The following is a 21,454-nucleotide window of genomic DNA, read 5'->3' as shown; positions in this document are numbered from 1 at the left end:
GAGGCAGACCTAGGGACTGTCTTCAGGCACAGCAGGCCTCAGACTCCCAGTGTCACCTCGCACTCGGGTGCCTAGGTAGGAAGAGCCTGCTGGAGCCTCCTGTCTTCCCCAGGTGATGACGGCAGTGGCTCCGGCAGCGGTGGCGGATGCCCAGATGACACCTGTGGCCGGAGGGTCAGCAAGAAGAGCTCCAGCTCCCGGACCCCCTTGACCCATGCCCTCCCCGGCCTGTCAGAACAGGAGGGACAGAAGACCTCAGCTGCCACCTGCCCAGAGCCCCACAGCTTCTTCATGTTCTTCCTCTTCACCTTGGTCCTTGCTGCAGCCAGGCCCAGGTGGCGGTAACTGACCCCAGCCCCAAGGACTGTCTTGGCCAAAACATGCAACAGACCGTATTTAATTCCCTTGGCCTTCGAGGTCCAGGGCAGGATAAGGAGACAGTAGTTCTGAGTGCTGGGGCAGGGTGCATGGGGTCCTGGCCTCCTGGGTCTGGCCGCGCCTGTCACCCTAGCTTTTAATTTTGTATCAGGTCATCTGCGAGCCAGTGTCCCCAAAAGCCATGTATTTCAGGGACCTCAGGGGCACCGCTGGCTGCACACTCCTCCCCTATCCTCCTGCACCACCCCAGAAGCTCACGAGGCCAACCAGAAGGGTGGCTGTTAGCTACAACCCATCGGAGACCTCAAGTGAGCCTGTGCCTTCCTCTCCTGCCTCTTCCCACTGGGGACTCCCCTCCAGACCCCATGGGCCACAGATGTCAGAAATTGAGGCCCATCCCGCAGCGCCCCAGGAAGCCTGCAAGGGATGCCAGTGTGTCGCTGACCAGGCTCTGGCAGGGCCTTCAAGTTTATGCATGATAACTTCTACTCAGAAGCTCTGCAGCCAGGATCCCCACACACACCAGACCAGGACCCTGGGCCATGGCAGAGCTCAGTGAATCTGGTTCTCAAAAAAGACCCATGGTGGGGTTCCTCTAGTGTGACATAGGTGAGGTAGCAGCTGGCAAGGCCACACTAGGCTCAACTCTGCCACCCCGTTTTGAGGGTATGTTCCACCTCCTCAGATGGGCTCGCAAAGACTGGCCTTGGGCGGGGGGGTCCACATGAGGAGCCTCACTTCAGGGGAACAGCCAGCCACATCTAGCCCCTATCCCACGTAGGTCACCTGGCCACAGGGATGCTGGGTGGCTGGTGAAACTTCAGCTCAGGGTCAATGGGACCTGGCACTGCGGGTCAAGAGGATGCCTGGGCCCCTTCCTGACCCAGGCAGCTCTGCAGGAGCTGGGGGAGCATTGACAGTCAAGGGCTTTTACAGACGTGCACATGCAGACCCTCAGTGTCCTTGTCCACTGAGTGCTACATCTCAGTCTTCCTTGACAGCACTGGAGAGGCTCAGGGCACCACTTGGAGTCTGGTATCTTCCTGTAGCCTTGAGACCTGGGAGCACCTGGCTTACCAAGGCTGTCAAAGCTCCATCTTCCCTTCCAGGGCCTTGGGGATGCTGAGTTGCTATATCCAGGAAAACAGTAGTCCTGACATGCAGAAGGCCTGGAAAAAGGCTGCTTACCGCTTTTTTTTTTTTCCCTTTCTTTTTGTCACTGGGTTAGAGAGGCTACCGCCAGCACATCACCAAGGCCTACCCAGTAGTTGGGTCCCCTGCCTGATCCAGGAGGGGTATTCTCCATAGTTGGTCTGTGGATTTGTTGGGCCTATGCCCTGAGCACACTCACCCAGCACCGCCCTGCTAGTGCTACTCAGGCAAGGGCACCGGGAGCCAGACCTGGGCTCTGGGATGAGTGCCTGGGTGTCAGGACAGCCAGCATAGTGGCCAGGCTACTGTGTTCCTTTCTCCATGAGGCTCCCTGTCACTCGGTGCCACTGGGTAATGTGTGTTCTTTGAGTCCTTGTATGAATTAAAGGCTGGAGACCTACAGTGGACATGACCTTGTGTAAACTGGTAAGACTGGATGTGTGTGCATGTGAACATGGTACGCATATGGCAGAGCACAGATCTGGAAGGGTGTTGAAAATGGGTTGTGCCTGTACCAAAGTCTGCAACCAGTGCCTGTAACCAAAGATGGTTTCCAGGCGGTGGCAACCATCGAACATCTCCAAATCCTACCTGGGAAAACGCCTGTCTGTGCCAACAGAACATGCCAACGTTCATGAGAGGAGGGGGCCAGGATATCAGAGCCAGCCAGCCTGTGTGGGCTCCACCAGCCTTCTACCTCTTTAACCTACCTCAATGTATGTGCCATCATTCTAGCCATAAGAAAGTTCTCGTTCCTGCCAGGGAGCCTCAGAGGTACCCAAGAGAGCCGTGTAGAGAACAGGGATGTCCTGATGTGTCAGTCTGTCCTAAGCTGTCCTACATCTACAGAAATGTTCAGGGCTAGTTCACCCTCACCTCAAGGAGCTGACCCAGCCCTGTGAACATAGTGCCTACCTCCATTGCTAGGAAGCTCACTCAGTAGCCCAGACTAGACGAAGCCCCTCTCAGCCATGTGGCATGTGTGCTTTAGCTGGGAGCTGGGGCCCACTGCTGCCCAAGCACATTTTACAGTGTTGCCATTCAGTGAGGGCTATGTAAGCACAGGGAGCAGGGCCCCACCCCACATGCTGCTGGGCCACAGCTCCCAGAAGGGAGACTCCTCCAAAGGGCACAGTTCTGGCTGGGTATTGGATTCCACCCAAGGATAATTGCAGTGCCCAGGCCCAGGGCAGGGGCTGTATCCATACCCTGCCTTCTTGTAAGTCCTGGGAAACCCTGGTGCCAAGTAGCCAGATTTTTTCCCAGGGAGAGGGGAGGGTGCAATCCTTTCTCCTTGAATGGCCAGGATAGCTAGCTATGGAGTGAGGTAGAGACTCAGTAGAGCCTCCCTGTGGGAAGAGTTGGGCATGGAGGTGCTCACTGGTGACTGCAGGTGGAGCGCCATGTCAGGCAGTCCAGGCTTTCCTTCTGGACACCTGGTGGTTCTGCTTCTGGTTCTTCTTGAGCTGAGCACTCTTGGACATGTGGTTCTTCTGCTCCGGGTTGTCTTTGAGCTGGGCACTCTTGGGCACCTGGTTCTTCTGCTCCTGGGTGTCTTTGAGGTGGGCACTTTTGGACACGTGGTTCTCCTCCAGATTGTCTTTGAGGTGGGCACTCTTGGACACGTGGTTCTTCTGCTCCTGGATGTCTTTGAGCTGGGCCCTCTTGGACACGTGGTTCTTCTGTTCCAGGTTGTCTTTGAGCCGGGCACTCTTGGGCCCCTGGTTCTTTTGCTCCAGGTTGTCTTTGAGCTGGGCACTCTTGGACACGTGGTTCTTCTGCTCCGGGTTGTCTTTGAGCCGGGCACTCTTGGACACGTGGTTCTTCTGTTCCAGGTTGTCTTTGAGCAGGGCACTCTTGGACACGTGGTTCTTCTGCTCCGGGTTGTCTTTGAGCCGGGCACTCTTGGACACGTGGTTCTTCTGTTCCAGGTTGTCTTTGAGCAGGGCACTCTTGGACACGTGGTTCTTCTGTTCCAGGTTGTCTTTGAGCTGGGCCCTCCTGGACATGTGGTTCTTCTGCTCCTGGATGTCTTTGAGCTGGGCACTCTTGGGCACCTGGTTCTTCTGTTCCCAGTTGTCTTTGAGCTGGGCACTCTTGGGCACCTGGTTCTTCTGCCCCAGGTACTTTTCAGACTGGACCTTCATGAACACCTGGGACATTTGGAACTGGAGAGTCCTCCCTGCCAGGAAAAGGAGAATACATAAGACAGTTGTCCAATCAAGTGAGCAGCCAGGTGCAGGCCATGACTAGCTCGATGGCTTCTGCAGTCCCTTCTCTGTCATCATCAGCTCTCAGGCCTCCTTAGGCAAACTCAGGAAGGCGCAGGCATCCTGAACAGCCTGGTGACAGCAGCCAGCTCGCCTGTGACCATCCCACACAGCTGCAGGCACTCTTGCAGACTAGTGCAGTTCCGTGAGACCCCACACATGCACTCACCCAAACTCATCCATTCACACGCCATCCAAGTGTTGATGGTACGTTTCAAGCCATCCAAGAAGATTGGTTAGCCAGCAAGGTGACACTGGGTGGGATGGGAGGGTACTAGAAATCCTAGCAGCAAAGCCGTAGAGCTTGCAAGATGCTGGACTGAGATGCTGTGGCTGCCTGGTGAGGGGTGGGGACACTTATGTCCTGACAGGCTCTCCCTCTGTGCAGGAACTCCTCCCAGATGAGGACAGCCCTGTGTACACAGAACTCAGATGAATATGCAAATGATTTGCTCCAGAGAGTAATACTTCAGTGACTAAAGACATCCCTTTTATATATCCCAGAAGGATGAGTGGGAGCACTCATTTCCAGGACAGACCTACTTCTAAGCTCACTCTAAAATAACAATGCAGTGAACCAGCCAAAAGTGTGTAAGCCCGCAGAATGCAAAGCATCAGTCTACGCAATTAACCCAGCCATCCCGTGTGATGAGATATTGTGCAGTATGGATCTGAACAGGTTACAGGAACACGGTAGACTGCTAACATGAACTTCTTTCTGCGCAAACATTGAAATGGAGGTTTGTGACTGTTTCACAGACAACAGTACCTACCTATAGGAGGTTTCAGACGGACTAAATCCGGAGACAGGGTTGTCACTAAGAGCCCGCAGTAAACAGGCAGATTCCTGTGCCAGGTGCAAACCGACACCTGTGGTGGAAGCTAGAACTGAGGCCCCAAGAGTCTGAACACCATGGGGCAACAAGGTTCTGCTTCTCAGGAGAGACCAGGGAAGCTTATACTGCTTCCTGGGGCCAGCCACAAAAGGCCAGTGACGGGCGACAACATATAATGAGCACGTGTAAAAGGCTTGAGAAGTAGTAAGATCCCCTTGAGAGAAAAGGCTCCGGAGAGGTAAGCTGAGATTTGTAAATCACAACATGGCAGAACAGTTTGCCACCAGATGCAGTACCCTGGGAACCAGACCACAGGCAAACGGTCTGTAGGTGGTGTCCGGGAGAAATGGGAGGAACTGGGAGCTGGTTATGACAACCCTTTGTGGAGAAACAAAAACAATTAGACAAGCCCCAGAAGAAGTGACTCAGAGAGCTCATTTAAAGACACAACAGCCCAAACCCTATCCAAACCTTGTGGGTCCGTCATCCGAGCTGGAAACCGAGGGCGTTCTGAGCAAGATCGACCTGAAGATGAATGCCAGGAACACAGACTCAAAGTCAGAGATGAGGACTTGGGAAAGCAACGGAAGATCCATCACATAAAGGGAGTGTGTGTGTGTGTGTGTGTGTACTGGGAGAACATGAAAGGAGTTGGAAGGCAGGGAGGGTGGGGTGGAGTGACGTAAATTCAGTACCCAAGTATGAACCACACAAAATAATTACATGAAAATTTAAACTATACTCGGCACTTGGGAGGCAAAGGCAGGAGGACCAGGAGTGCCTAAGCCAGCATAGGACACACACCTGTGAGGCTGGGTCAGAGGGAACCCACCCTACACTGCATGTGAAATTCATCTCAGCATTGTGTGACGGGTCGGGTGAGAGTGGCACCTATAGGCCCATATGTGGAAATGCATGGCCCATAGGTGGGAATGCATGGGAAGGATTAGGAGGTGTGGCCTTGTTGGCAGAGGTGTGTCACTGGTGGGCTTTGAGGTTTAGCTCTTTTCTCTGCCTCGTGATTGTGGATCAGATGTAAGCTCTTAGCTACTCCTCCAGCGCCATGCCTGGCTGCCCACCTGCCTCCATGATGGTCATAAACTCATGTTTCAAAACCGCAAGCCCTATAAATACTTTCTTCCACAAGTTGCTTTGATCATGGAAGGTAACTAAGACTACCTTTAGGAACACACATGGGCTGACAGAACAGATTTTAAGATAGATCCCATGCCAACTAAAAGACAACAGAAGTGTCTCTATGGACCAAACAGACTTCCAGTTCAAATCACAGTTCAAATACACCCGACATCATCAAGGATATATAGCAGTTGTAAGTAAATGTGCACCTAACATTCATGCATAAAATATAAAAGACAGAAGCTGGAGGTCTGAGGGGAAGGTAAGCAGTGACTTCAGCATCCCAGATCCTGTGAGGCCTGGATAATCCAGAGGAACAAGGAAACAAGCTTGAAAAACACTAAAGACCAGATGGGTTAAGTAACTCACACACAGATAAACACATCCACAGCACAGTGTGCGTGCATGTGTCTCAGGCATGTGGACATCCCCAGGGCTGGTGACGTAATTAAAACTTTATCAATATCTTTTCTAACCACGAAGTATGAAACTAGATATCAATAATATGAGGAACTTGCAAGATTCACAAGAATTTGGGATGGGAAGAAGGATAAAGGGGAGGAGCTAGGAATGCAATTTCATCTGTGATAACATAAAAATTAAAAGATTTTAAAATAAATATATCCAAGTGAGTGAAAGACTGGAAAATCAAACACATCAATAAGTAAAAAGTCTTCAGTGCAGCGGGCAGTGGTGGCACATGCACACCTTTACCCCCAGTGCTTGAGAGGCTGAGGCAGATGGAGCTCTGTGAGTACAAATACAGCCTGGTCTACAGAGCAAATTCCAGGGCATCCAGGGCTACACAGAGAACCCCTATCTCAAAAAAAAGAAAAACAAAAACAAAAAAGCCTAAGAAAACAAAAGAATATACCATGATCTGGATTGGGGAAATGGAATACTCCTAAAATGCTGATACTATTCAAAACAGTCTACAGATTGGACATAATCTCTATCAAAGTCCCCATAATATCTTTCATAGAACAATCCTAAAATTCACATGGGAGCACAAGAGACCTCTGAGAGCCAAAGCAGTGTCTGAGAACACTCAGAATTCGGAGGTGTGGAGTTGTTCTGTTTTCTGTTTGAGCCTGTTAGAAAACTAAAGTAACTGGAACAGTAACAGTACCAAGGTCAGGACAGAGATGGGACACGGCGGAGAATCCGGGAGAGCCCAGAAACAGGCTCAATCGTATGCATCCAACTAATCAACAAGGCCAGGAGAGCACAGTGGGGAAATGATGAGCTCCGCTGAGCAGTGTGGCCCGCAGAGGCCTCCTGGCTTCACAGTCAGGGGAGCCATGGTCTGGGAGGAACAGAAGGAACTGCATGGCCTTCCCAGGTTTCAAGGGAACATACTAGAGCCCTGGCCCCAGCTAGACTCTGCAGTACAGACCCTGGCCACCTACTCCTCCCCCTCCAGAGAACACAGGAGTTCCCAGGCTTCCGCAGGGAACCCTGGGGCCCATGTTCTAGACTTCCATCTCCACGACAATCCAAGTTCTCTGTTGCCATACGAGACCCTCTCGGGTCCACCCACAGCTCCTTGGCCTCTACTCCCAAGCTCCGGATGGCCATCTGGCCTAGACGCTGGCAGCGGCCCACTCTCCCAGAAGTCCAGGTGTGGGAGGGGGCTGAGAAGAGGTGGCCGTCCTTGCTGCCCATCTCCAGCCCTTGCGCCCCTTGCTACCTCTGTTGACTTCCTAGTCTATGAGGAGTCGTAATCTCTCTGTCCATAGCCTGCCAGGCCTCCCTCGGAGGCCCTGGGACACAGCTTGTCCCTGTCCTACTTGCTGGTAAGCCATCACATACATGCATCACACACATCTCACTCCTGGCTCCTCTCCCAAGGGAGCCTGTCTTCGCTTCCCCCACTGACCTGGAGTCTGTGTTTCACCTTCCTGCCTCCCTGCTTCAGGATCTTTCCCTGTGGGCCCCCGAGGCCTCAGGTGAAAGGCAAGGCACCTTTGACTCAGAGAGGGCTAAAGAAGACAAGTAAAGCCCAAAAGAGAACCCAACATTGCAGGTGAGCTCTGAGAAGGGGGTTCTGGGGAGGACAGACGCTGGGCCCCACAGGCATTGGCACCTTTGAACCTACCTGGGAGAGGGAAAGAGGGTCTCCAGGGAAAGGGCTCCTCCTCTCTTCCAATCCCCTGGGCAGAGTCCCTAGGTGCCTCAGCCTCATAAAGTTAGCCAGTCTCTCCCCCTTTGTCTTCCTTAGCTCGCCAGCCCAGGTGATCCCAGAGTGTTCGGGGAACAGGAGCACATGGGCACATGCTGTGTCCTTTACACATCCCTGGGCAGTAACTGGAAACCATCACCTCGGGTGCGGCCCACAGACAGACCCGTATGCCAGGCGGAACATCAGCTCGGGAGCAGTCCTAAGACAGACCCTGAACACTGAGGAGGCTGAGATTTCCTTCTGCTCTGCTCACAGACATCTTCCGCACTTTCCCTGACCTCGGGGTGCCTGATGGAGACACATGCACTCTTTAAGCAAGCTGGACCCCTAAATCCTGAGCCTCTGCTGCTCAACTCAGTGGGGGCCCCCAGGAAACGCAGGTCCATCTAGGCTGGTGCGACTGCCCAAAGGCTGCCTGCCTGAGTGGGTGACCTCGGAAAAGTGACAACCCTAGAACAAGAGAACGAAACACTTCTCCCAACAGGGATGGAATTCAGATGGAAGGCAGAAGCTCAGCAGTGAGGCTAGGGCATGGGGCAGCTAGGGACCACTTCGACCTTGGGACAGCACGGAAGGTTCAGCCAATGGCCTCAATACTATGCAGGAGGCCCCTAAGACAGAAAACGTGCTAGGATGACAGGAGCCACAGGATGGGTTCTGAGATGCTTGGACTTGCTCCTAGAGAAGGCCCCTCCCTCCATCTGACCATTTGCACGCCTCCCCTACTTCACTATGTTCCTGAGTGACCCCAAAGCTCTAAAGGCCACCTGCTCCAGAATACCCACTATACCTACAGGTTACCCAGCAGCACTGGGGCCAGGAGCGCCACTATGGTAAGGAGGGAGGAAGCTCTGCTCTGAGCACCAGCTTTGGGTGTCACCTCCCTCCCTTGCAGTCAGGAGCAGCAGTGGCATAGGACACGGGAACTTTAGAATTGCCTCACTTTTCTCCTGTTCCTGTTCATTAGCATGGTAGTACAGGCATTCAACTGCTCCGGAGTATAAGTCAACCTGATCTCAGGGAAAGCTAACTGTTCTACGGGGGTTACCAAGGCCCTGAGAAGATGGAGAAGGCTGTTCCTGGGAGGGAATAGGTGCGATTCCCACGGCCTAGCATCGCCTCTTCTTCCTAGAGACAACTATCTGGGCTAAGGGAGGTTTTCTAGACTATGTCCCAAGGCCACAAAGCCCTTCCTTGCTCTAAAGCGCAATGTCACCTATGTATATGGTGCCCCCTCCTCAATTCTACCATCACACAGCAAATGTAGCTGCTGTGCTGGGCTGTGGGTCCCCAAAATACAGGGACCAGGCCATCCTGACCTATGACCCAGAGGGTGAGTTCTCACAACACAGTTGATCCAGAAGGGTCCATGCAACTCTGAGGCTGTGGTTACCAGGAAAAGCACAGAGACCCAGTGAAAGCTACCCCGTGGAGGGAGGCATTACAGGAAGCCACAGGGGCCAGAGTGTCTGGGTGAGGCTAAAGGCAGGAGGTGCTGCAATGTCAAGGAGACCACTGGCCCCAGAAGAGCAAGGCCAGGAGGCGTTGTTAAAGAACTGGACAGAGAAGCCAGGAGCATCTTGCAGGATGGTGAGGAGGGGGGGAGAACGAGCTCCGCCAAGCTTTGCTTTTGAAGGCAGAGATAAGCAGACTTCTATGGGTCAGATGGGATGTGGAGGCCAGAGGGGAGCGTCTGTAAATCCCAGGTGAAGGAAGTGATGGAAGCACAGCCCCACATCAAACTCCCAGACTCCCCACAGTCCCTCGCTGAAAGCAATCAACGGCACAGTCCCGACAACATCATTGAGTTTGATGGCCAAAGCCACAATCTATCTGAAAAGGATTCCAGGAGATATGAGTTGGTCTGTCCATCAGACAGGAAAGGCCATATAGCTTAGGAGTCTGCTGCAGTGTGCAGGGAGAGCCGTACCAGCCTTCCACCTGGGGAAGGGGCGGGACCTTTCAGTTCTAGGCTGATGATGAAACCATGGGCCCATCAAACAGTGACACACTAAAATATCTGTGGACACCTGGGTAAAATCACCCCTGTTTGCAGTCCCATCTGGAGACCACCACTCCCTCAACCTGACAGGGACGGATGGATCACACAGCATAATAGAGGCTTTGGTGTGGTACAGCATGGGCTGCAAGAAGCTGCTTCATGGGTGAGACAGAAATGGGAGTCACTGCCACAGAGGTCTCCATATCAGAGGGTGTGAGAAACGAAAGAACATGAACATCACACCAACGTGGACGGATGTCACACAACGTCACTCTGTGGCACTCACCCCTGAGAGCACACTTCAGAACATGGGGAAGGCTTCCTGGAAACTAACGGAGTGTGTGCATGACCCTTTGTAGACTGAAGGACAAAATGGCCTGAGTAGCAGTCTGGCACTCGGGTCCCTCCAAGTGTAGTAACACTGGTCACACACTGATTTAGAAATGATGGGACCAGAAAATAAGCTTTAGGTCACGTTAACTGCTACACTGTTGGAGGCAGAAATTGGTGGAGGGGTGTGCGCATGTGTGCAAGGTGTCCTAAAGTGCTGCGTGCATGCACAGATTAAAATCTAAATATAGCCCCCTAAATGTACATTTAGATTTAATGTGATTGTCATTCTTAACTCCTTTTAAATCATTAGGAAGTGGCTGGAAACATTTCTCAGTGGTTAAAAGCACTGGCTGCCCTTCCAGGGCACTCAGGTCAATTCCCAGCAGCCAGAACAGCTCACAACTGTCTGCAAGCCCAGTTCCAGGAGACCGGGCGCCCTCTTCTGGCCTCCAAAGGCAAAACAGTCACAAAGTATAAAAAAGAGAGTAAACAGGATGAGGTTTCCATTTGGAGGCAATGTTGCAGAACAGATACAAATATAAGGTATTCATGGCCTTGTTTGGAGCAAGGGATGTCCACACTCTTTGGTATGCGTGTGTGTATACATCTGGCTAATCCTTGCATGTCTGGAGAGGTGTGGGCCCATTTGGGAGGACACACAGCATAACAATGGCCCTCCTTGTATTGGGGTGACTGTCATTTGCATTTGTCTGCTTTTGTGTTCCATGTGGAAGTGTAATAGAATGGAGGTGCATCATGCACACCCAGCTGCTAACATGGACAGCAGCACCCCAGCTCCTAAGCCCCACTAGCACTGGCCCTCCAGAACAAGAAGCTTAGCAATCCATAGTCACAACTGACAAAGGGACCAAGGGGCAAAGCTCCAGTCACTGCCTGTCAGGAGACCCTCTTGGAAAGCCACCTATGGCTGAGTTGCATAAAGGGACAGCGGCTTCCTCGTCCACGTACAAAGCCTCACTCACCACCTCTGGGAACCTTTTGATTTGGAGTCGAAATCAAAAGCCAGGCAGCAGTATTGCTGTGCTGCTGTGGGGAGAGCGGCTGCCCAGCCAGGGTCTCCCCCAGTCCTCGCAGGCTCTGCGGTCCCTTTCCCACCTCGTCCTCAGTCCTGCATCTACCCACTCTGCTCTCCGCTCCATATCTGTCCCAGTCACCTTCAGGTCTGTCTAACTTCAGGCAAATGTCAGATGCTGCAGTCCTCACTGCCTGCCTTCCCCCTTCTCGCACGAGAAAGCAGATCTGATTCTCCAGGGCAGACTTGCCAACCTTAGCCACATGGCCTCACTCTGTCCCTGTCCCTTTATCCCCATCGCTCCCTGTGACTTCACCTCCATTGTGGCCCCCGAACACACCCAGCACGTGGCAGACACTCAGCTGATGCACCGCAAGAGCACCCTGGACCTCAAAACTCACACGGAGCTGGAGTCATGGAAGGAGTCTTGATAGGCTCTTCCTTGGGACTGGGGAAGCCAGTGCCCTGCAGTCAGCTCGCTGCCAGAGACCCTCGGCCTGCCTGTCTACCAGCCCTTCTACAGCGCACAGCACAGCCACAGCCCTGAGAGACCATCGATAGAGGCTTAGCCTAGCGTGGGCAAGGACTCTGAGACTTGGCCCAGGCAATAGCAGAGCAGGGCACAGACTTGAGAACACACTAGAGGTCACTTTATTGCCAGGTCAGGAGGATGAGACGCTGTGAAACGCAGCTGTCGTCTTGCAGACACTTCTTGTGTCAGGCCACCACAGGGTGCAACCCTGGGCTCCTCTCCAGGCTCAGCACAAAGCATTGCTCCCTCATGGAGATTCTGCCCCCCTCAAAGCGGAGCCTTCCGAGCGGGGCACTGGGTGAATAAGAGGAGGCACGGGAAAGAGTAGGGAGCCCCAGCTCTTGAGCCTGAGCAAGAGACTCAAGAGGTACCTGAGCCTGGACTGTCCCTAGGAGGCCAGGCCCAGGAGCACTAACCACTTGCTACCTAGACCAAAAATGCCTCTCTCTCTGTGTTCCCCCAATGCTGCAGAGGATAAGGAGAGCCCGCCCCACTTAGCTATGGTCTGCAGCAACTCTCTCTCACTGTGCTTGCCTCAGTGCTTGCAAGTACTGCCTGCAGCAAGAGGAAGTGTGTGCTACCATCACCCTTCAAAGACAACTCCCCAGCCCTATCCCAAGATCTGCATGCATGCTTGCACACACATGCATACATGCACTCATGCATGCACACACACATATACTCATGTGCACACACAACCACCCATACAGTCCCAACTGTGAATTCTGGGGAAAACGTCCTGAAGCTAAAGGGCTTTCAAGGGAGATGGTGGTTCCCCCCTCCCCCCACTCCCCAGCACTGCATCTTTGTTCTGAGAAGAAGCAGGCCCTGTACCAGCCCATCCCACCACGGCACCCAACCTACTCATGGCCATGATGTCATTGCAGTCCTTTTTATGGAACTCAATCCAGGCCTTGGTCTTGCAGTACTTGCTGCAGGTCAGGATCCCATAGCAGCGGGGACAGGGTGAGAGACGGACCCCAATGGAGCGGCCACACTGATAGCAAAACTTGTAAAAGGGAAGGCTGTAAACAGAATCCCAATGTCAGGTCTGTGCCCACCTCCTGGAGCTCCTGAGGCGTTCGTGCCCACCCATTCCACCAGGCAGGGCAGTCACCACACATCAACAGAAGACTTGATGTCTCCACCAGGAGGGTTTTTACATGGCTATTCTGAACAGTTAATGCACACTGAGTCTTTGGGCCCACCACAGGTTCCATAGAAACTGTTCAAACAACAGTCCAACATGGCCACTGGGGGGCAGCTTACAATCCCAGGGAAACAGGGCTGCGGGATGGATCAGCTGCCTGAGTGTAGACCTCAGAGCTCAGGCTTGAGGTGACACTCAAGACCCCAACATCCTCCGTCACTTGAGTACATGGATGACTGCAGAGACTCCCCTGTGAGAGGATGGCAGAGGCTTCCTAGAAAACCAGTGGGTGAGCTAGGTGGCGCTCTGCCCTAGGAGGTGGCCACCACCCTCCTGAGGATGTGGAGCTCAACAGTGCCCCACCCAGTTGACAGCCAGACAATGCAACTCAACTGAGTGTGTTCTGAGGCTCTAACTGTGAGTCTCATTCTGGTGGGAGCCTGTGCCTGTGAGCTGAGGTACCTGGCCAAGGCTAGGATATTCGGGACAGAGAGAGAAGGGGGCCCTGCAGGGGCAGTAGGGCCAGAGGCCATAGCACTCACGGCTGCTTCTCCACAGTTGGGGTCTTAACCTGGCCGGAGCCTCTCTTCTTCAGCCTGTGGCAGGGAGCAAGCTCTGCTGCAGAGAGAGGAATAAACATCCGGTCATCAGGGGAGTGCGGCAGCTCAGTGAGGCCCTCGCCCATGGCCATGGTGCTCCTCAGAGGGCCTGTCCACCTGCAGCCCTACATCCTACCTTTCTCTCTCGCTTCCATTCAGGGCTTGCCTTACCATCCCACTAACGGCTCCCAGGCCGCCTCGCCCAGCTCACAGGCCCTCTGAAGGAGTTGCCCCGATGGCTTCCTGCTTTTCTCTCAAGTCCTGATTATGTTTCCTTGCCCTTCCTCGGAAACCAGTTGCTACCTGCTTAGAAACTGAAGTGTGCATGGTCTACAGTGGTGATCGACCTCATCAGCTTGGTGGGATTTCAACATCACCTAGGAGACAAACCCCTGAGCAGGTTGCCGAGGGCATTTCTAGACAGGCTGAACCAACATGGCTCCACCAACCCTGAACATATATGGCATTATCCCGTGGGATAGGAGCCCGGAACAAATGATGAGATGGGAACTGAGTCCCAGCATTCCCCTCTCTGCCTGCTACTGGCCGAGGATACAAGGTGAAGGGCAGTCCATGCTCTGGTCTCCATGACTTCTCCTTTTGAACTGTAAACCAAAATGAACATTCCCTCAAGTTTGCGTGTGTTAGGTGTTTTGCTATCATAGCAAGAAAAGTAACTAAACCAGAAAACTGGTGTGGAGAGGTGAGGCTGTTGCTGTGATAAATCTGCTCTGGTGGAGGAACTGGCATGTGGGAGGAATGTTGAAGACTGGGGAGCTGTGGGTTAGCCAAGCCCTCGACGGCTGTGAACAGAGCTCACTGGGCAGTCAATTCTGGTGGGAGCTTGGGAACTAGAGCGAGCGCCTAAGGAAACGCGAGCAGTAGGGCTTCCATTCGGGACATTTCTGAGAGGATTGGGACTCTGGGGCCTGGACTAGGGCCCATTCAGGTTATATTCTGGCAAAGAATCTGGCTTCATTCTGCCCGTTTCTTCAGAAACTAGGACCAGCTGAATTCCGAGTGTAGCGACTTCTTTGGCAGAAGACTCGGGCTGTGGCGTGGTCTCTGCTCACTGCTGTTATTCAGATCAACAGTGAGAGAGGGCAGAGAGCTTAGCATGGAGAACAGAGCTGGCCCCAGAGAGACTCCGTGTGGTGCAGCAGAACTGGAGGGTGGGGTTATCCAAAACTTCCGGGAGCCCACATCATTCCAGAAAATCCGTACATGATTAGACATGGAGCTAGCTGTTGGATTTGGTGTTTGTTTGGTTGACATTTGGTCTCGCTTTAGTCTGGTCTTGCTGTCTGTCTTAGTTACTTCTCTATGGCTGTGGTAAGGCACCATAATCACGGCACCCTATTGAACAATGTATTTGGGGCTCACAGTTTCAGAGAATTAAAGTCCATGACCATCATGGCAGAAAAATATGGCATCAGGCAGGCAGGCATGGCTGGCGGAGTGGTAGCTGAGAGCTTACGTCTGGAACTACACGTAAGCCTGAGACACGGAGAGCTAACTGGGAATGGTACGGACTTTTGAAAGCCTCAAAGCCTGTCCCAGTGTCACACCTCCTCTGACAGGCCATACCCCCTAATCCTTCCCAAATGGTTTCATCAGCTGGGACAGCATTCAAACACATGAACCTCTGGGGGCCATATCACTCAAACCTCCACGCTGTCTTCCGCCTGCCCTTTCAGAATGGGAATGCTCAGCCCATGCACTATGAGATGAGAATGAGGCTCTAGAGACAATGAGTAGGATGCTGTGATTTAGAGTGATGCATGGACCAGCGACATGGCTCAACCAGTCAAAACTCTCTCCACCAAGCCTGACGACCTAAGCGCTCAGTCTCTGGTACCCACATAGCAAAAGGAGAGAACAGATTCTTGGTTTTTGCAAGTTGTCTTGGCTCCCACATATGTGGCAAAGCCTACATTCACACCCTAACACACACACACACACACACACACACCTAAATGTAATTTTTAAAGTAATAAAACTAAAGTAAAAGGGGATGTGTCTAGGGGTCAGGTTGACACATGATTGACACAAGCAGACTTGTGATGGGTTAATCTTGATAGGCAAGCAGCAGGATCTAGAATCACCAGAGACAGGGAGGTCTAGCTGACACAGGAAGACCAGGCTTTGCTTTGATGTGGGTGGCGCCATCTCCTGGGTTGAGGTCCGTGAATGAAGAGAGAGGAGAAAGCAAGTGGAGCCCCAACATTAATCTCTCTCTACTTCCTGACTGCAGATGCGATGTGACCTCACACTCCCGGCCGCCGTGGCTTCCCGCCATGATGGACCATATTCCCCCTTTTAAACTATGGATCAAATGAATCCCTTCCTCCCTTAAGTAGATTTCGTTTGGCTTTTGGTCACAGCAATGAGGAAAGCAACTGGTCTAGTTTCCTCTGCTTCTGGTACCGTGCCCTTGAGAGGTACAGCCTTAGGACATCTATGGTCGGTCACCCCGGGATGGTGGTGGTGACTTGAGCAGGGCTCTTCCCTGGCCACACCTGGCGGTTTAGTTCTTTGACTTGCTGGCTGGTCTCCAACAGTGCACCGTCCTGGTAGAACTCGCTCAAAGACTGACACGGTCCTCCAGCCAGGGCTCACTGCACAGCTACCCCACATCAGGCTTGCAGCTGCTCTTCCCAGCCATTCCCCATGCTCTCTAGCCACCGTTGTCTAGCTTGTCCCTCCTGCAGGGCCCCACTCTTCTTACAATAGTCCTCGAAACCTCCACTGGCTCAGAGGGCAGCGTCTGGCCACACTCACTTACGATGACGTTACGTCCCGGGGAGAGACTTAGGGCTCTGAGTGGCCATAAGCTCTGGTCCTGGAGCTGGTGATAGGGACAGTGGCATACATCTTAGGAGCTGAGTACCCAGGCCAGACTAGGAGGTCTTCTCGGCTTGCCTCTCCTGGCCTGGACTCCTGCCCTACCAGCAGGTGGTCCGAGTCCTGGGATCCTCATCAGCACTGAAACTGAGGCTGCACCTCTGTCCTGCAGTGGAGGCTAATGCAACAGAAGAGTCTATCTTCCGGCCACATGGAGATGCGCTCAGCCTAGAGCCTGGACTTTGAAGGAGGCAGCTAGAGACAGCATGAGGATTGCTGACCTCCGTGGTTTCTGGGAAGAAGGGCCTCTTGTTGGGGCTTTCGTAGCTGGGCCCAGCCTGGAAGGGGATGCTCTGCCTCCCCGAGTCAGCAACAAAAGAAGCAAGCCCCGGTTTAACATCCAGCCCTGTGGCCAGTTTGCAGGGGGCCTAACAGAGTTTGTTGGCTAATCATTCCTGTACACCTCATACAATCTTTGGATCACTTGCAGAAACCTTAAATAGTGGGGCATTGCTTTTTTTTTTTAATTTGGGGGAAGATTTGGTTGTCTTGGGTCTGCAGGTGAGGCCAGGTTACCGTGTCAAAGGCAGGTGCTAACTCTTTTATTTTATGAGAGCCAAATCTATCATGTAAGGGGGGAGAGAAGAGGAGGAAGAGGAAGAGGAGAGGAAAGAGGAAGAGGAAGAAGAAAAGGAGAAAGGGGTAGAGGAGGAGGAGGAGGAGGAGGAACTGTGTCCTTGTAGCACAGCTGCCTTCCTTAGTCATGTCCCCTTGTCTCAGCAGTCAAGAGCACTGGCTTCTCTTCTAGAAAGTCCGAGCTCAGTTATCAGCACTCGCATGGCAATTCCAGGTCCAATGGAACCGCCACCCTCCTCTGGCCTCTCTGAGCACCAGGTACACAAAGCGGTGCACATTCGATCCAGGCAAACAAAAAACAATCACACACATCAACAGCTTTAAAGAGAGGTTGTTAAAAGAAGAGCCATGTCTGATGAGAAGTCGGGTATTGGTGCTCACTTGAAAGCACTAAGCCCTTTATTTATTTTCTCGATGTTCTGGTTTACTCCTTGCCTTTGGGTTTCTGACATTCCGTTATAAACTGTTTCTGCATTCCTTCACACTCAGATTTCTTGGCATTTATCCTCTGTACTGAATGATTAGCACTTTCAGTGCTGGCCTGGTGGCTCCAGTGGTTTCAGAAGTGTGCCTGGGCCTTAAAATGACCTGTCACAGTGACTTAATCACTTTGCAGCGGTTTGAGGGGAAAGTCCCCCAGGCCAGTGCTGAGGCTTGTTTTGAACTCAGGGCTGCTCCCGTGCCCTCAATTCTCCTACTTCTCTCAGAAGAAGCACAGCCTGCGGCACCAGCGGATCGGTACCCACGTGCATCTCAACACTCAACACCCGACTATTGAAAATGAGCCTGTTTCTTGGCTGAAGTCTACACTCTGCAGCATGGTGCCAAGGCTCTGGAGACAGTGAGGAACAGCAAACCTCTCTAGGGTGACAACCCCACTCCAGGATCTCCTCAGTGGTGGAAAGGAGAGGTTGCATGGCCAGGTCTTCTCAGATGGGCCCCCTGCCTAAGAGCTGTTGTGGGGGATCAGAGGCCCAGCATTCTCAGTGGTATCCTATCCGAGGCTTGTCCTGGGTCCCACAGTGGGATCCAAATATGGATAGAGGCATCGCCTTCCAGTCACTGCAGCCAGAACTCAGCCTCCACACTCTCCATGCACTTCCAGATGGGACAGCTGCTTGTGTCAGGGTAAGCTAGTTTGTGTGGGCAGAACAGTTCGTAGTTGTGCATGTGTGTGTGTGCGCATGTGCATGCGCACGTGTGTGTGTGTGTGTGTGTGTGTGTGTGTATGTGCATGCTTGTGTGTGTGTGTGTACTATGTGCACTATGTAGATCCTGGGCATGATTGTAGAGTACTGTGATGTTTGAGGGTGGGAATGCGAGTGCTGTGTGTAGGAGGGTGCTAGTGTGCCTAAGAGAGGATGGTAGTCCGGTGTGTGAGGACGGGCATGCAGATGGCCGTGTGTAAGTGTGGGCATGTAACCAGGAACTCTTTGTGGAGAACAGGGGTAGGTGGATGTGAGTATGGGTGTTGGGGAGGAGAGGCATGTGTTGGGGAGTCCAGGGTATTGGGGTGTGAGTGCAGTTGGGTAGGCTGTGGGGTAGGAATGGGTTACACTGGAGGGGAAAGAGCTGACTGAGTGTAATTGTGGATGAATTCGTGGCTATAAGGAGGAGGGAGAGGTTGGTATATATGCAGGGATGGGTGTGGATGAATGAACCCTTCATGTTTTGGTGGTGGGTATTGGGGTGTATATGGGGTGTGGAGGCAGGATGCCAGGTGCAGCCAGCGATTCCCATGTTGGCATTTCATGTGGGCGGATGGGTGTGTGCTGAGCACAGTGTGAGCGAGGGCATCTGTGGGCATACAGATGTAATGAGGGTGGGCAACTGGGATGCTGTGATGGAGAGACAGACAGTGAACATGTGCGGGGAAATCGGTCAGCACAGGGACAGTTGCAGTTTGACGCGACTGAGAGAGGGAGACCATCAGGACAGTCAACAGTGGGGGAGGGGATGGTCAGATGTGGGTGAGCAGATGTGTGTGTTGGGTAAGAAGGGCTCTACAGGACACACCCTAAGGTGCTCCACCCACCTCTCTTGCTCAGGTACAGTGCCTTCGAGTCCAGCCGGCTTTCCTTGTTGAGGACGGCAAGCCGCAACTGCAAGCCCAAGTATTCCAGCAACCTTTTCCGGGCCATGAATATCTCCCGCTCTGCTGGCATCAGAGCGTGGAAGGGACAGTGGGCGATCTTCCGGTCCTGTGACAGAGCACAGGGTCACTATGAGTCTGTGGGGCTGCCATTCACCAGCCAGCCACATGCAATGGTCACTGAGGACTTCCAGCCACCCCACCCCTCACTACAGAGTGACTGAGAAAGCAGGCCGCCTCTCCGTCCTCCGAAATGTGACCGTGAGGATGCCTGCTCACAGGTGCCCAAAGCACATGTTCGCCATCATGAGGTCTTCTGCCCGAGAAGACCAGGCTTCACCGTGGCCGCCTAGCTTTATCCAAGAGAAGCCGGGTCTCAGAGGGGTCCTGCTCAGAACAAAGCCACACCTGGTAGAACTTGAAGTAGCCATAGTCTACTGCCGTGCCCACAGCTGTCCTTTCGCCTTGCACAAGTGTCACGGGATTCAAGACATCCGCCCCGTAGCTAATGAGCCGGTCAATCTGAAAAACACAGAGTCTGTCAAGCACATGAGGCCACTGGAGGGGTGACAAAAGTCACCTTCAACGTGGGGCTGTGTAGGGCAGCTCCACGTGTGACCACGTCACGAGGTGCATGGCTCCCAGTTCCTGTGGGCATACTTGACAGCTGAAAGGCAGCCAAAGGAGAACACAGTTGCCCAGAAGGGCTGCAGTTCCCTACCTTCTACATGGTGCCCATCCCCCATGTGTGTGGAAAAGTCAGAGGTAAACAGGGTGGTCAGGCTCAGCCTCATCCTGAGATACCGTTCCCTGGAGAGCCCTCTCTGACTCCATGCATGGTCACGGTAGCATCAACAATCACAATGGCTAAGACACAGGGACACCCCTTTGCTCACTAAGGGACAAATGGGTAAACAGAAGGTGACACACACACAGTGTCAGTCAACCTTCCAAAGCTTTATCCAGTTTACCCAACCGAGCAGCACCCTCTGCCAGCACACCAGGTGGTCCCAACTGCCCCAGTGTAACTTCCTGCAACCCTTGCAGAGCCACGACTGAACTGCACATTTAATTGTATGAGATGCAGCCTGTACTGGCTGGTTTTGTGTGGCAGCTTGACACAGGCTGGAGTTATTACAGAGAAAGGAGCTTCAGGTGGGGAAGTGCCTCCATGAGATCCAGCTGTGGGGCATTTTCTCAATTAGTGATCAAGGGGGGAGGGCCCCTTGTGGGTGGTGCCATCTCTGGGCTGGTGGTCTTGGGCTCTATAAGAGAGCAGGCTGAGCAAGCCAGGGGAAACAAGCCAGTAAGAAACATCCCTCCATGGCCTCTGCATCAGCTCCTGCTTCCTGACCTGCTTGAATTCCAGTCCTGACTTCCTTTGCTGATGAACAGCAATGTGAAAAATGTAAGCTGAATAAACCCTTTCCTCCCCAGCTTGCTTCTTGGTCATGATATTTGTGCAGGAATAGAAACCCTGCTTAGGACACAGCCTGAGGGTTGTCAGAGTTCACAGTGAGGACTGGAATCCAATAAAAGGGATCCTGACCGCTGAAGCTGACTGCCGATTAAAATCGGAAGGGGGTGGGGAGCAGAGGCTTGGGGACTAGACATAGCTATTGTTGGAGAAATTCCAGCTGGGTGTGGTGGTGGACAGCTGTAATTCCAGCCCTCAGGAGGCTGAGGTCAAAGACTATGTGTGTGAAACTGGGCGGGGCTACAGAATAAGACCTCGTCTCACCAGGAGAAAAAAAAAAAAAAAAAAAAAAAAAAAAAAAAAAACAATAACCCTAAATAAATGCATTCAGGCATTGTAGAAAGGTACAAACGGACTGTCTGCTTTTTTAGCCTATTTCACTAGCACGGGTCATAAACCCTGGGTTTCAGGAAGCCTGCACTGTACACGCAGATCCGCAAGGTCCAGACACTGTCCACAGCTCGACGCTATCTCATTTCCCAAGCGCTGTGGGGGTGGGGAGGGGGTGCTGGATGCTGTGTCCTTTAATCCACTCTAGTCACGACATGATCTTAGGATGACCCAGCCCACCCCACCCTGAACCCAGCAGGTCCTCTGCATCCCCCCAGTCTTCCCCAGCATCCTCCACGCTCCCCCTCACCAGGGCAATCTTGTTGTCGGTGCTCCTCTGCTGCTCATAGACCAGGTCACACACAACACACAGGGCAGTGCCCAGGCCTTTGGTCAGAGGCAAGTTGGGGTCGGCTCCCTGAGCCAGGAGCTCCTTTACAACCTGGGCACACAGACAAACTCGTCAGCAAC

General features: G+C 52.9%; 2 protein-coding genes across 4 annotated transcripts in view; one reads left to right on the top strand and one right to left on the bottom strand.

The window, feature by feature from the left end:
* The window catches only part of Gpc1 (glypican 1), a 30,269-nt gene extending 28,332 nt beyond the window's left edge, over nt 1-1,937 (top strand). Inside the window, exon 9 of the mRNA XM_052192103.1 lies at nt 113-1,937. Within this exon, the coding sequence (XP_052048063.1) occupies nt 113-345 (233 nt within the window). The 3' untranslated portion in view covers nt 346-1,937. The remainder of the gene's footprint in view (nt 1-112) is intronic.
* Ankmy1 (ankyrin repeat and MYND domain containing 1) overlaps nt 1,599-21,454 on the bottom strand; it is a 52,212-nt gene continuing 32,356 nt past the window's right edge. For 2 of the 3 annotated variants that reach the window (XM_052192101.1, XM_052192100.1), the window contains 6 exons: nt 21,294-21,425; nt 19,585-19,698; nt 19,120-19,285; nt 13,548-13,623; nt 12,720-12,880; nt 1,599-3,712 (listed from right to left, as the gene is read on the bottom strand). In XM_052192101.1, the coding sequence (XP_052048061.1) occupies nt 2,937-3,712; nt 12,720-12,880; nt 13,548-13,623; nt 19,120-19,285; nt 19,585-19,698; nt 21,294-21,425 (1,425 nt within the window). In that variant the 3' untranslated portion in view covers nt 1,599-2,936. The remainder of the gene's footprint in view (nt 3,713-12,719; nt 12,881-13,547; nt 13,624-19,119; nt 19,286-19,584; nt 19,699-21,293; nt 21,426-21,454) is intronic. The other variant, XM_052192102.1, reaches the window with a different exon arrangement.

This window comes from Apodemus sylvaticus, chromosome 9, assembly GCF_947179515.1.
Source record: "Apodemus sylvaticus chromosome 9, mApoSyl1.1, whole genome shotgun sequence".
Taxonomy (NCBI): domain Eukaryota; kingdom Metazoa; phylum Chordata; class Mammalia; order Rodentia; family Muridae; genus Apodemus; species Apodemus sylvaticus.
This window is presented reverse-complemented; position numbering and strand designations above follow the sequence as displayed.